Source organism: Haliotis asinina, chromosome 7, assembly GCF_037392515.1.
Source record: "Haliotis asinina isolate JCU_RB_2024 chromosome 7, JCU_Hal_asi_v2, whole genome shotgun sequence".
NCBI lineage: Eukaryota > Metazoa > Mollusca > Gastropoda > Lepetellida > Haliotidae > Haliotis > Haliotis asinina.
In genome coordinates this window covers 165,627-180,939 of record NC_090286.1, presented here as the reverse complement: position 1 = coordinate 180,939, position 15,313 = coordinate 165,627, and the positions used below count along the sequence as shown (strand labels likewise).

The window sequence follows — 15,313 nt, the reverse complement described above, 5'->3', positions numbered from 1 at the left end:
AAAAGCATTTAAGAATGAATTTGTGTCTAGTCCGTAAGCCATCTCTAGGTGTACAGCTCGAGTAGCTAGACACGTGAAGAGACACAAATACCTCTTATGACGGCTTTTTCCTCGGCCCTGTACCGTAAGAAACGGACCAGCAAAGTCCACTCCCGTTTGAACAAATGCTCTCATTGAACTTACTACTCTACTTTTTGGAAGACTTCCCATGAGCTGTTCTGCTGGTTTTGCCTTTTGTTTTTTGCACCAAGCACATTCATTCTCCCATTCACGGATCTCCTCTCTTGAGGATACAATCCAGAACTTTGACGACAATGAGGCCAGTGTGGTGTTGGTTCCCATATGAAGACACTTTTCATGGTGGTGTTTCACTATGAGTTTCGTCACCCAGCTTTTCCTGGGAATGATTATTGGAAACCTAGCCTCCCAAGAGAGCACATCTGCAAATCTCAATCTGCCATTTAACCTCATCACTCCCGTTTCATCCAGAAAAGGCTGCAATCCAATGAGTTTACTCTTGGATGCTACTCTCTTGCTCTGTTTCAGTGCCATATACTCAGTTGGAAATGCTTCCTTTTGTTCATTTGCTATTATTTTTCTTTCAGCCTCCTCAAGTTCTTCTGGAACAAGACTGTTTTTCTGTCTGACATTTTTTGCTGTCCGACAGTTGTTTAGAAACCTGTAGACCCATGCAAAGATCCTACAAAGTCTATTCCAGTCAGAAAACCTACATGGATCTAAACGCCATGGCGTATCATCATGTTGAACATTCATAGTGACTTTGAAGTTTGATCTAGTTTTCTTTTCCAGATCTACCTTCTCGAAATCATTTTTCTGCTCTGGCCATTGACTTTCATCGTGCGCTAAGAACTCAGGACCATGGTGCCATGCTGTTGTGCCCAGAGTTTCAGGTTTACTTCCTTTGGTAAGTATGTCAGCTGCATTCAGCTTTGTTGGTACGTGCATCCACTGACAAGGTTTTGTCATCTCCTGAATGTAACCCACACGATTAGCCACAAATGGCTTAAAACTTCTGCTGTGGTTCTTAATCCACCATAAAACATTCATGCTATCAGACCAGAGCTTTGCATCATGAACTGACATTTCCAGACCTTTTGCAACAATCAGAAGGAGTTTCACTCCAAGAACAGCAGCCATCAATTCAAGCCGTGGAACACTTACAGCTTTAATTGGAGCAACATGGCTTTTTGAAGCAACAAGCTGACTAACTATTCTCTCTCCATGACCACTCACCAAGTATATCACAGCACCAAAAGCATCTTGCGATGCATCAACAAACACATGCAGACATGGAATGGCAATCTCTGAGCTAAATTCTATCCACCTTGGAAAACGTAATGACTTCAAATCTGCCAGTTCCATATACCACTGTAAGACCTTTTCCTCTAAGTCAGGACTCATCTTGTCATCCCATCCTACACCAGACAACCACACCTGTTGCAAAATAATCTTTGCCCTAATTGTAAATGGAGCTAGAAGCCCTAGAGGGTCAAATATCTTTGCAATTTCTCTCAAGAAAGCTCTTTTTGACACATTGAAGTGGCCATTAGTAAGTTTGTAGCAGAACTGAAATTTATCATTCTCTGCATTCCAAAGTAATCCTAGAGCTTTCACAGATGACAGCTCGGACATCTGAATATTAATTTCAGATAGTCTGTCTGCAACTGGAATGCATTCAAGCACCTTCACGGAATTGGAGACCCACTTCCTGGCATGCATACCAGCTGTTGTCCACAGTTCATTTATTTGATCATAAAGCTGTAGTGCTTTGTCTTCTGTCTCCACAGAATCCATTGTGTCATCCATGTATGTTGATTTCGCTACTGTTTCTGCTGCTAAAGGAAGATGACTCTCACATGACTTAGCATGTTCCTGTGTAACATACTGTGCAAGAAAGGGCGAACAATTCATTCCAAAGACTACCCGTGAAAATTCATACACATCTGGTTCTTTCTCCATATTCATTGACCTCCAAAGAAATCTGAAGAAAGGCTGATCATGTTTAGGAATCTGAATTTGTAAGTACATTTCTGCAATGTCGCATATGATTGCAATAGGATGTTTTCTAAATCTTAGAAGTATTTCAACCAAATTGTTCTGCAGCTTTGGTCCTTGTTGCACAACATCATTTAAGGACACGCTGTCACATTTCGCTGAGGCATCAAAAACCATCCTAACCTTAGTTGTATTTCTTTCCGGCCGGACAACAGGAAAGTGTGGTAAGTACCAGGATTTTTTTGTTTTAATTTCTTTTTCAGGTACTTTTCTTATGTATCCCTTTTTCTCATACTGTGTTATCACATCCTCATATGCTGTTTGAATTGTCACATCTTTTGTTAACTTTTTCTCAATTTGTTTCAGGCGATTGAAAGCAATATCATAATTACTTTCAGGAAGTTTTGAACCTTCCTTCCATGGAACACCAACTGTGTACCTCTGTGAATCATGGGTAAGTGATTCTTTTACAGCATTCACAGCCATTTCCTCATCTCTTGTCAGCACAGGTTTGTATACCGAAATGGATTCAACCTCCCAGAACCTATCTACCAATGCCTCAAGTTCTTTATCATCACTTGTTGTTTTACCACCATGAATAAAGAATGAATCTGTCAATTGTCTGTTATCTGTCCCTGGGTCATGCACTTTACCAATGCACGTCCAACCCAATGGTGTTAACCTTGCTATTGGTTCACCAGGCTGGCCGCAAACATCTGTTTGAGAACAATGGAGTTCCAAATAGTCCATGCCGATCAATATGTCCACAATTGGTCTGGAACTCAATTTTGGAAACTCAATGTCATGTAAGTGTTTCCAATCACGTGCATGTTTTTGCCAGTCAATAACCTTCATCATTCCTGTGACCTTTGTTGTAGTTAGCGCAGATATGTTTATGTCCACCGAACCATCAAGACTTTCTAAACCTACTTCAACAGTCATGCTATTAAAGGTTTCCTGCTTGCTGTTCAGAACATTAACAGATACTGTCTGTCTTTGACCATGTACCCCTAACTCTGATACTACGTCTTCATTAATGTATGTCTGAGTGCTAGCATCATCAAGAAGAGCATTGACCTTTATTCTTCGCGAGCCATTCTTTAGAATAACTGGAACTGTTCTGAGGGAAGATACATAATATCCATTTGTTGTTGATGACATTGTGGTTGTTTGTTTATTTTCTGTTTTACAATTTTCAGAGTTGTTGCTACTGTTTCCATAGTTCCTTGTCTGTGATTTTACCCAGTTACTGTCATGTAGTAATCTATTATGTGTCGACCGACATCCTTCAATACCACATGGGATGTTTGTGCGACATAATTTCCCAACATGACGCGTACCTAAACACCGAAAGCACAGTTTCAGTTCTTTAGCTTTAGTCCATCGGTTTTGGATATCTAACTCTCTGAAACGTTTACAAATTCCTATTTGATGACCCTTCTCATGACAGAAGTTACAGAACTGTACCTGTGGCCTGCCAAAGAATGACCCTGACTTTTGACTGTACCTATGTTCCTTCTCTTTAGGCTTTTCAGTGATGCCTAGTTTTACCTCAGATGCAACTGTTTGAAATTCAGATTCTTTAAGCACCCATTCTCTTAAACATTCCACTGATTCCTGACGTTGGATTTCAAACAACCATCTTTGATAATTTGTTATCATTGATCCTGTCATTTTTCGCATCAGCTGGGAATACAGACAACCGTCACCCAGTTCTTCTATTTTATCAGCTTCTCTGAGACTGACAACAGTGATGTCTAAAAGGTCTGCGAAGTTCTCTAGATCTTTGGCGTTACCTGGACGAATTGGTCTGAAGTTATAAACTTCTTCCATTTTCAAAGAGATTTGCCTTCTCTTACCTCCATATTTTCTCTCCAGTCGTTCTAAAGCTACATCATAAGCTGCTGCAGTGTGCCCTAACCTTGAAATGACCTCAGAAGCCTCTCCAGCTAAGTATTGTTTTAGCTGTAACAACTTGTATTCATTAGTAGCATTGGCTTTGTCCACACATGCAATGAAGGCAGCCTTCCAGCTTTCATATTCTTTGATGTTGCCATGAAACACAGGAATTGAAACGCGTTTGAGTTTTGTCCGCATATCATCACCTATTCTGTCATCTTGTGATGCTGTATTAATTCCCTTCCAAGCATCATCTCTCTGATCTACATATGGAACACCTTGTTTATTAGATTCATTAACACCTGTAGCTTCATGTGTAACAGTGATGTGTTTCTTTGTGTCATTTGTGCGAAACAGTCTTGACATCCCTGATCTTAAACTAGTAGATGAACTTTCATCTGACCTGCCGCTCAAATGAATTCTTGCGGTTTGTATAGTCTCATCACTAACTTCCAGTACATCATCTATTTCTTTACTGGTTTTCTTAGCTTGATCACAATCATTACCTTGGTCGTATGCCTTGGAGAGTTCATACAATAAGCTAACAACCTTATCCTGCAGTGAACTCACCTTATCTATCTCATCCCTAACTGCTTTCTTTGTGGGAAGATGCTCTCCATCAATTAAACTCAGCATCGTGTTCTGAGCTTTTGTCAGTGCAGACTTAGCTGCTGTCTTTTGTTTTTTAAGCTGGGCAATTCTTAACTCCAGCTTGTTAACATCACAAGTAACCTTTACAGACTTCTTCACTTTATCTTCTGATTTGTCTATATCAGACATGTTTGTTGATTTATCAACCAATGTAATGAAACAACTACCAAAATAAAAGCATGTGTCTATGAAACCTATAAAAAAAACTATTACTATCCCTAAGTGTAGCTAGTGCAGAGTCAGAGCAACCACGCTCTGCTACCAATGTAACGCAGTGGAAATTAAACTAAAATATAAATTTCGACTTACCTTTCAAACCAAATCTTTTAACTAACTAAACATGAACTCCCCTTTAAACAACTAAACGTGAAATCCCCTTGTAATCAACTAAAAGTGAAATTCCCTTGTAATGTAATGAAATGTAAAATATATGCAATGAAAATTAAACTAAATATGCAAACCTGTCTATTTAGTTAATCCTACTCTATCTATCTATCTATCTCTCCTATTTCTATTTTACTGTTTTGTGTCACAAACTACTGGAGAGCTACTCGTCTATTCTGTCTCCAGCGCTCAACACTCAAAATCTGCCACATGTTCAAGATGCCCAGATGAACGGTACACAAAATCCCGTGCAGCACGAAAAAGTCCATGACATGCTCCGAAACGGCTGCGTTTATGCCATCAAACCACAACGCCCGTGAACACAATCACAAACCCTTCAGAACAACGCCCATCTCACTCACTGTTGATACACCCATCTCACTCACTGTTGCTACACCCATCTCACTCACTGTTGCTACACACATCTCACTCACTGTTGATACACCCATCTCACTCACAGTTGATACACCCATCTCACTCACTGTTGATACACCCATCTCAATCACTGTTGCTACATCCATCCCACTCACAGTTGATACACCCATCTCAGTCACTGTTGATACACCCATCTCAGTCACTGTTGATACACCCATCTCACTCACTGTTGATACACCCATCTCACTCACTGTTGATACACCCATCTCACTCACTGTTGATACGCCCATCTCACTCACTGTTGATACACCCATCTCACTCACTGTTGCTACCCCCATCTCACTCACTGTTGCTACACACATCTCACTCACTGTTGATACACCCATCTCACTCACTGTTGATACACCCATCTCACTCACTGTTGATACACCCATCTCAATCACTGTTGATACACCCATCTCAATCACTGTTGTTACACCCATCTCACTCACTGTTGATACGCCCATCTCACTCACTGTTGATGCACCCATCTCACTCACTCACTGTTGATACACCCATCTCACTCACTGTTGATACACCCATCTCACTCACTGTTGATACACCCATCTCAATCACTGTTGATACACCCATCTCAATCACTGTTGATACACACATCTCACTCACTGTTGCTACACCCATCTCACTCATTGTTGATGCACCCATCTCACTCACTCACTGTTGATACACCCATCTCACTCACTGTTGATACGCCCATCTCACTCACTGTTGATACGCCCATCTCACTCACTGTTGATACGCATATCTCACTCACTGTTGCTACACCCATCTCAATCACTGTTGCTACACCCATCTCACTCACTGTTGATACACCCATCTCACTCACTGTTGATACACCCATCTCACTCACTGTTGATACACCCATCTCACTCACTGTTGTTACACCCATCTCACTCACTGTTGATACGCCCATCTCACTCACTGTTGATACACCCATCTCACTCACTGTTGCTACACACATCTCAATCACTGTTGATACACCCATCTCACTCACTGTTGCTACACCCATCTCAATCACTGTTGCTACACCCATCTCAATCACTGTTGCTACTTCCATCTCATTCACAGTTGATATGCCCATCTCACTCACTGTTGATACACCCATCTCACTCACTGTTGATACGCCCATCTCACTCACTGTTGATACACCCATCTCACTCACTGTTGATACACCCATCTCACTCACTGTTGATACGCCCATCTCACTCACTGTTGATACACACATTTCAATCACTGTTGTTACACTCATCTCACTCACAGTTGATACACACATCTCACTCACTGTTGCTACACCCATCTCACTCACTGTTGCTACACCCATCTCACTCACTGTTGCTACATCCATCTCACTCACAGTTGATACACCCATCTCACTCACTGTTGATACACCCATCTGACTCACTGTTGCTACACCCATCTCACTCATTGTTGATGCACCCATCTCACTCACTGACTGTTGATACACCCATCTCACTCACTGTTGATACGCCCATCTCACTTACTGTTGATACGCCCATCTCACTCACTGTTGATACACACATCTCAATCACTGTTGCTACACACATCTCACTCACAGTTGATACACCCATCTCACTCACTGTTGCTACACCCATCTCAATCACTGTTGCTACATCCATCCAACTCACAGTTGATACACCCATCTCAGTCACTGTTGATACACCCACCTCAGTCACTGTTGATACACCCATCTCACTCACTGTTGATACACCCATCTCACTCACTGTTGATACACCCATCTCACTCACTGTTGATACGCCCATCTCACTCACTGTTGATACACCCATCTCACTCACTGTTGCTACACCCATCTCACTCACTGTTGCTACACACATCTCACTCACTGTTGATACACCCATCTCACTCACTGTTGATACACCCATCTCACTCACAGTTGATACACCCATCTCAGTCACAGTTGATACACCCATCTCACTCACTGTTGCTACACCCATCTCACTCATTGTTGATACACCCATCTCACTCACTCACTGTTGATACACCCATCTCACTCACTGTTGATACACCCATCTCACTTACTGTTGTTACACCCATCTCAATCACTGTGGCTACACCCATCTCACTCACTGTTGCTACACCCATCTCACTCACTGTTGCTACACCCGTCTCATTCACAGTTGCTACACCCATCTCACTCACTGTCGATACACCCATCTCACTTACTGTTGTTACAAACATCTCAATCACTGTGGCTACACCCATCTCACTCACTGTTGCTACACCCATCTCACTCACAGTTGATACACCCATGTCACTCACTGTTGCTACACCCATCTCACTCACTGTAGATACACCCATCTCACTCACTGTAGCTACACCCATCTCAATCACTGTTGCTACACCCATCTCAATCACAGTTGCTACACCCATCTCACTCACTGTTGCTACACCCATCTCATTCACTGTAGCTACAAACATCTCATTCACTGTTGCTACACAATACCCTGACACTGTTGCTACCCCCCACCCTGACACTAATGCTACACCCATCTCATTCACTGTTGCTAAACCAATACCCTGACAATCTTGCTACACCCTGCCCTGACAATCTTGCTACACCCTGCCCTGACAATCTTGATACACCCTACCTGACACTGTTGCTACACCCATCTCGTTCACTGTTGCTACATCCTACCCTGACACTCTTGCTGCACCCCACCCTGATGCTGTTGCTACATCCCGCCCTGACGCTGTTGCTACATCCCGCCCTGACGCTGTTGCTACACCCACTGGACTTGAGTGATGTGCCATTCCTCACCGCAGCCTGATTCGTCTGAGTGGTCGGCACAGTCAGACTCCCCGTCACAGCGCCATGAGTCGGGGATACACTGGGAGTCTGCACACTGGATTTCGTTCCATTTACATTTTGGATCTAAATGACAGGTGAAAAATATATACTGTGTCGATGAGCGATTTTACAATGATATATCTGAACATATTACTAGTATTAAATATATTTTACCACAAAAGAGGTGAGCGGTGTTGGATGCGCGTTCTCCACGTTAGGACGCCATCTTCCCGATATAAACAGCTACATGCAGCCTTGCAGCAGCAGGGAGAGAGAATCACCAAATGGTTTCAATGCAGGGAATTGTCACACTTTCCAAATTTCTCAGGATGTACATATTTTGGAAAGCATGCAAATTTTGTCAGGTATCACTTTAACAACATGGAACACACTTGCAGCATGTGACTCTTGGGGATACAGTTTTAACATACTTGGTGAAAACGATTCCTTGTAATAGGTATTCCTATTCCAAGTGAAAAAGCATAGGTTCATCAATTGGAACAACAATAGTGTAAGTACGTTGAGTGCAGCCCAGCTCGTCCGACCCATCGGGACAGTCCACCTCCAGGTCGCATCGCCAGTCTGGTTGGATACAGTGCCCCGAGTCACAGCGGAAGAAGCCGTGCTTGCAGTCTAAAATGAGAAAGTACACATCATGGGCTGCTTTAAGGGTAAAAAACTTTTATATTTTTTTTTCATGTTTATGACAACCTACGGTGAGTAGGGTTCATCTCCACCATGTACAGCAGCTTGCTGTGGGATGAAGGGCCATGGCCCATGGCAGACTTCAGAGCTGGTGAAACACAGGAGCACAAGGGTTCAGGCTCCACATTTTGGTGAAACACAGGAGCACAAGGATGCAGACTCCAGATCTGGTGAAATCCAGGGGCACAAGGGTTCAGGCTCCACACCTTGGTGAAACACAGGAGCACAAGAATGCAGACTCCAGATCTGGTGAAACCCAGGAGCACAAGGGTTCAGGCTCCACACCTTGGTGAAACACAGGAGCACAAGGATGCAGGCTCCACACCTTGGTCACACCAAGGAGCACAAGGATGGTGCTGACAAACATTATCACGCCAAATTGTGCTTCGGACAAATGTGATAGGTACCCGACATTGTAAATTGGACAACACTCTGAAAAAGACACCAGCCGAAGATGGACACCACTCTAAAATGTACAAAAATGGAAAGCACACTTAAATGGAAACCAGCCTAAAATTGAGACCGCTGTAAAATTGACACCACCCTGAAATGGAAAAAACTCCAAGCATTGAATCAGAGCATCAGCCTCAGCTTCCTACTCACCAAGAGCGGTAGGGTAGCCTAGAGGTTAAAGCGTTCGCTCGTCACACCAAAGGTCCAGGTTTGAATCCCCCACGTAGGTACAAAGTGTGAAGCCCATTTCTTGGTGTCGCCCACCCTAGTGTTGCTAGAATACTAGCTAAACCACTCACTCCTACTCACCATAAGATGGAGTCGTGGTAGGTGAAGATGTAGATGACTCTTTTTGTCCTGCAAAGACAACAGATGGCCATGTCAGTTATCTATATATGAAGTACTAAGGTGATGGTGTGCCTCTGGTTGACACATCCCTGCACCACTATTGTGTCTGCACCACCTGATGTGGTCTGTCTAAGTCTTCATGTATTACTCTAGCATTACAGCAACCTGTATGGATATTTTAAATCTAAATGAAAGGACTTGTTTCTTCTCAAATTAACAACATAAGTCACTTCAAGGTATAGGGAGATCTTGCGCATTTTGGAAATCTTTCAGAACAACTCAGGTAGAAGCGAGCATGGTCTTTCTATCAAGATTTCAAAGAGCAACATAAGAGTTGATCGATCCCGACTATCTGGGCAGGAAAGAACAAAGCAAGCCCCTATTATCTGGGCAGGAAAGGACAAGGTACGCCTCTATTATCTGGGTAGGAAAGCACAAGGTAAGCCCCTACCATCTGGACAGGATAGGAAAAGGTAATTCTAATTAAAATGGAAAGTATTTTCACGTTTTTATTTAATGAACATAATGTCTTTTTTACTTTTTTTGTCTGGGGGTGGGGTGGGGTGCGGGTGTGGTTAGGCCCAATGACTTGCTTGACACGCATTAAACTAAGCTCATTTACTCACACTATTCGATGTTGATGTGCATTGTTCAAAGCAATCGTCACAAACTAGGTCACTCATATAACCATACAACCACATACCCACTACTTCACAGTGACCACTTTCTGGTCGGGAGTGATGTACCATACTCGTGCACTTACCACATTCCTGTTCATCAGTCCCATCCCTACAATCACTCTCTCCGTCACAGCGCCACCTCCTGGGTATACACTGTGTGTCCAAACACTGGAACTGGTCCTGCCTACAGGATACTGGAACACACATGGTAGACCTCTCAAAAGACATCACTGAACACACATGTAGATCAGTGACCAAACATCACAGAACACACAGGGTAGATCTCTCACAAAACATCACTGAACACACATGTAGATCAGTTACCAGACATCACAGAACACACTGGGTAGAGCTCTCAAAAGACATCACTGAACACACATGTAGATCAGTGACCAGACATTACAAGGCACACAAGTTAAACCATTCATGAAACAGCACTGAACACATATGCAGGTCAGTGTAGAACATCACACGGAACAAACATATAGTTCTGTGACCAGACATCACTGAACGCACACACATGGAAATCTGTAACAAGGCATCACTGACAGCATGTAATCCTGTAACAGGACACCATTGACATATAGATCTATAAGAAAATATCCCTGACATGTAGTTAAGAAACAAGACCTCTCTGAAAGCATGTAGTTCTGTAACAAGACATCACTGACATATAGTTCTGTAAAGAGAACTCTGGCAACATGTAATCCTGTAACAAGATATTGCTCACAACATGTAGTCCTGTAACAAGACTTCGTTGACATGTAGTTCTGTAACAAGACATCGACATCAATATGTAATCCTGTAACAAGACATCGTTGACACCATGTAGTTCTGTAGCAAGGCATCTCTGACAACATACAGTCCTGTAACAAGACATCATTGACAACATGTGGTCTTGTACCTAGACACTGTTGACAACATGTACTTCTGTAACAAGACATCTCTGACAACATGCAGGTCTGTAACAAGACATCTCTGATAACATGCAGGTCCGTAACAAGACACCATTGACAAGATGTGGTCCTGTAACCATCACTTACAATACAGGTCTGTAACAGGTCATCTTTGACAAGATGCAGGTCTGTAACAAGACATCTCTGAGAACATGCTGGTCAGTAACAAGACATCCCTGACAACATTCAGGTCTCTAACATGACATCTCTGACAACATGCAAGTCTCTAACATGACATCTCTGACAACATTCAGGTCTCTAACATGACATCTCTGACAACATGCAGGTCCATAACAAGACATCTCTGAGAACATTCAGGTCTCTAACATGACATCTCTGACAACATTCAGGTTCGTAACAAGACATCTGACAACATGCAGGTCTGTAACAAGACATCTCTGACAACATGCAGGTCTGTAACAAGACATCTCTGAGAACATGCTGGTCAGTAACAAGACATCTGACAACATGTAGGTCTGTAACAAGACATCTCTGACAACATTCAGGTCTCTAACATGACATCTCTGACAACATGCAGGTCTGTAACAAGACATCTGACAACATGCAGGTCTGTAACAAGACATCTCTGAGAACATGCTGGTCAGTAACAAGACATCCCTGACAATATTCAGGTCCGTAACAAGACATCTGACAACATGTAGGTCTGTAACAAGACATCTCTGACAACATTCAGGTCTCTAACATGACATCTTTGACAACATGCAGGTCTGTAACAAGACATCTGACAACATGCAGGTCTGTAACAAGACATCTATGAGAACATGCTGGTCAGTAACAAGACATCTCTGACAACATGCAGGTCCGTAACAAGACATCTGTGACAACATTCAGGTTTCAAAAGAGACATCTCTGACAACATGCACGTCTGCAACAAGACATCTCTGACAACATGCACGTCTGCAACGAGACATCTCTGACAACATTCAGGTCTCTAGCAAAACATCTCTGACAACACGCAGGTAAGTAAAAAGACATCGTTGACAACATGCAGGTCCGTAACAAGACATCATCTCTGACAACATGCTGGCCAGTAACAAGACATGTGACAACATGCAGGTCAGCAACAAGACATCGCTGACAACATGCAGTTCTCATACTTAACTGACAAATGACAAAATGGTCCTGACCTGAACAAACCTCATCGGATCCATCTGGGCAGTCAGCTTCCCCGTCACAGACCCACTTAGACACAATACATTGACCAGAGGTGCACTGGAAGTGGGAAGTGCTGCAACCTGCAACACAGAGTGGTTGCTGATATCACCTGCATTACGAAAAGACTAAGGTGGAAAGAATATGCACGATATGTAAGAGGCAAGTCAATATAATCTGCATTATAAGGAAAGAATGGAGTCGATATAATCTGCACAATATGAGAGATGGGCGTCGGTATAATCTCCCACATAAAACAAACCTGGAGTCATATAATCTGTACTATATGAAATATGGAAGTAGGTGTAATCTCCCACATAAAACAAACCTGGAGTCATATAATCTGTACTATATGAAATATGGAAGTAGGTGTAATCTCCCACATAAAACAAACCTGGAGTCATATAATCTGTACTATATGAAATATGGAAGTCGGTGTAATCTCATACATAAGATAAGCCTGGACTCGAAATTATCTGCGCTATATGCAAGATGGGAATCAATATAACCTGCAACATAAGAAAACGGGGGAGTCAATTCAATCTTCACAATATGATATCTGATGGTGTAGTTCATGTAAAACATAACCGCAGTCAGTAAAATACCACCTTGCATAGCTGCAAGTTGCGCTGTAAGTGAAACGAGAGTCCATGTGATGATGATGTGGCCCATGGTGACATCGGTCTGGCCCAAGAACATCGTCACATGAGGGGAGGAGACGGCGGACTGTGCGCAACACGAGAAGGGGCAGCTTTGTGGGTCGTGTGATGTGCATATTACTGAGAATATGTACGTTGATGCTGCTTCCTTCATTGTGTTGGTGTGGGAGCAGAGAGTAGCCAATTTCACAGTAATACATTCACAGATTTTACTCGGAATCGGACACTGGATTCTGAATAAAGCAGAGATTTCGAAAGGTTAAGGAACGGGTTTTGGTGTTTATGTAATGAACAGAATACCAGGTAGACAGTTAAAGAAACAGGCTATATACTGGCACATCATAAAGAATTACATCCTGGCCTGGCGTTCTGCTTCACAAAGAACACTTGCCGCTATGGATGCTGACTGTTAAGAGTTGTTCTAAATTTCCAAATATTACAGCAATGGAAAGCTTAAGTTTCAATGTAAACAGGCTAACATCCAAATCATAACAAGACGGTAAAACAGCATGATCAATATCAACAAAGTTGAGGAACAGTAGGTCATTAGGAAGGGCAATATCCCGATGCAATGTCAATAATTTTCGATGATGATTTTCGAAGAATCCGAGAATCTGATGCCCACCCATTTTAATTATAAAATTTTAAACAGAGCAAACCAAAATAAATGTTTTTACGATCATATTCACCACGCATCCATCATGGAACTACCCCAAAGGAAGTTACAGACTCCACAACACAGGTTTCAGCATACCTCGGCATGAACCTGGAGCGTGTGACAGTGACAGTTCACTAGTTCCCATCCTTCTATACGAGTGCGATCGTCAAGATCAAAGTTGTTCTGATAGCGCCTCAACACTAAAATGTGGTGTCAGTGTCAATGGAGATGCGCTGCCTTCTGATGTGAAAACGTTCCCTATCGATCATCTGAATAGCATCAAGATGCTGTGGCATGATGTGCCGTTCATTAATTATATCATTAATGTACCACTTTATTTTTTTATACATCGAAGTACTGTAACACTCTTTTGAATGTCATGTACCCTTACCGCAGCCCTGAAATCCACACATCTGCTAATGACGCAAAGATTTAGTCCGCCCCTCTGAAATGATGTGAACCAGGAAGTCCACATTTGATAAATAGCTATCGCCGCTGAGGCAACATCGAGTAAGGGAATCATTACTGTTTGTCAAATAAACGTCACACACTGGTCACAATGGATTAAAACTGTTTTAGTGACATTTCCTTTATTTGTTTAGTTGACATATAATGGGCGACTTCTATATACTCTTCGAAGTTTTTAGTTAACATTGATCTTCTGTGTTAATTTCGTTCTTTAATTTTCAATTCTCTGCTTTTGTTGCAGATTGCATTGTTTTAATTCTTATGTACAGAATCTGTTCTAAAATAAAATGATACATGCTAATGGGTCATTGTATGGTAAGGGTCACTTTCAGCTTTTGCTCTTAACATACTAGTAATTCTATTTCTATTGTTTGTTTTAGGTCTTCATGTAAGCTACTTTGGTATGTATGATTTGTATATTGCATCAACGGAGACGTTTGGACAAGAACTTTACATCAAAGTTATAGTGACGTTTCAACTTCAAATCAAAACGTCATTACCACAAGGGCGACAAAAACAGACTTCTAGTCTAGTAATACAGCCAGGAAACGGAAAGGGTTGTTAGGCGTCACATATGTGCTTGCAGCTGTTTATAAGTATAATCATTCCTTGAACTTGTTTTGAGGTTTTCTTTTTTAGCTTTCAGCACGTATGTAAAAAAAATAATTGAAGCATCAATAGCTGTTATCTCAAACACTTATCAGAATAGGACAAAACATTGAATTGAAGTAAGATCAAATGCTGTAAAGAAATAATAAGTTGTATAGTCATACTTAAGTAGTAAAATGAGTGTCAGTACCTATGAGACAGCAAGTTTGATATCCATTATTTACTGTGACATGGACTGAAATTGCCGGGAGAGCCACATTCAAACGATCACTCAACCATACCCATTGCCGGTTTAGCCACACTATTTCCAACTTTCTTTTAATGTGGCTTTCCCGGGCTGAAGTCAATAACACACCTAATTACAGGAAATTATAGCCGTATAATGGAGTCAAAAT

General features: G+C 42.0%; 1 protein-coding gene across 1 annotated transcript in view; it reads right to left on the bottom strand.

The window, feature by feature from the left end:
* LOC137291764 (low-density lipoprotein receptor-like) overlaps positions 1–13,249 on the bottom strand; it is a 70,651-nt gene extending 57,402 nt beyond the window's left edge. Inside the window, exons 1-6 of the mRNA XM_067823281.1 lie at positions 13,133–13,249; positions 12,500–12,607; positions 10,479–10,589; positions 9,677–9,724; positions 8,729–8,842; positions 8,180–8,293 (exon numbers count right to left, since the gene is read on the bottom strand). Of these exons, the coding sequence (XP_067679382.1) occupies positions 8,180–8,293; positions 8,729–8,842; positions 9,677–9,724; positions 10,479–10,589; positions 12,500–12,607; positions 13,133–13,223 (586 nt within the window). The 5' untranslated portion in view covers positions 13,224–13,249. The remainder of the gene's footprint in view (positions 1–8,179; positions 8,294–8,728; positions 8,843–9,676; positions 9,725–10,478; positions 10,590–12,499; positions 12,608–13,132) is intronic.
* Between the last annotated feature and the right edge of the window lie 2,064 nt (positions 13,250–15,313).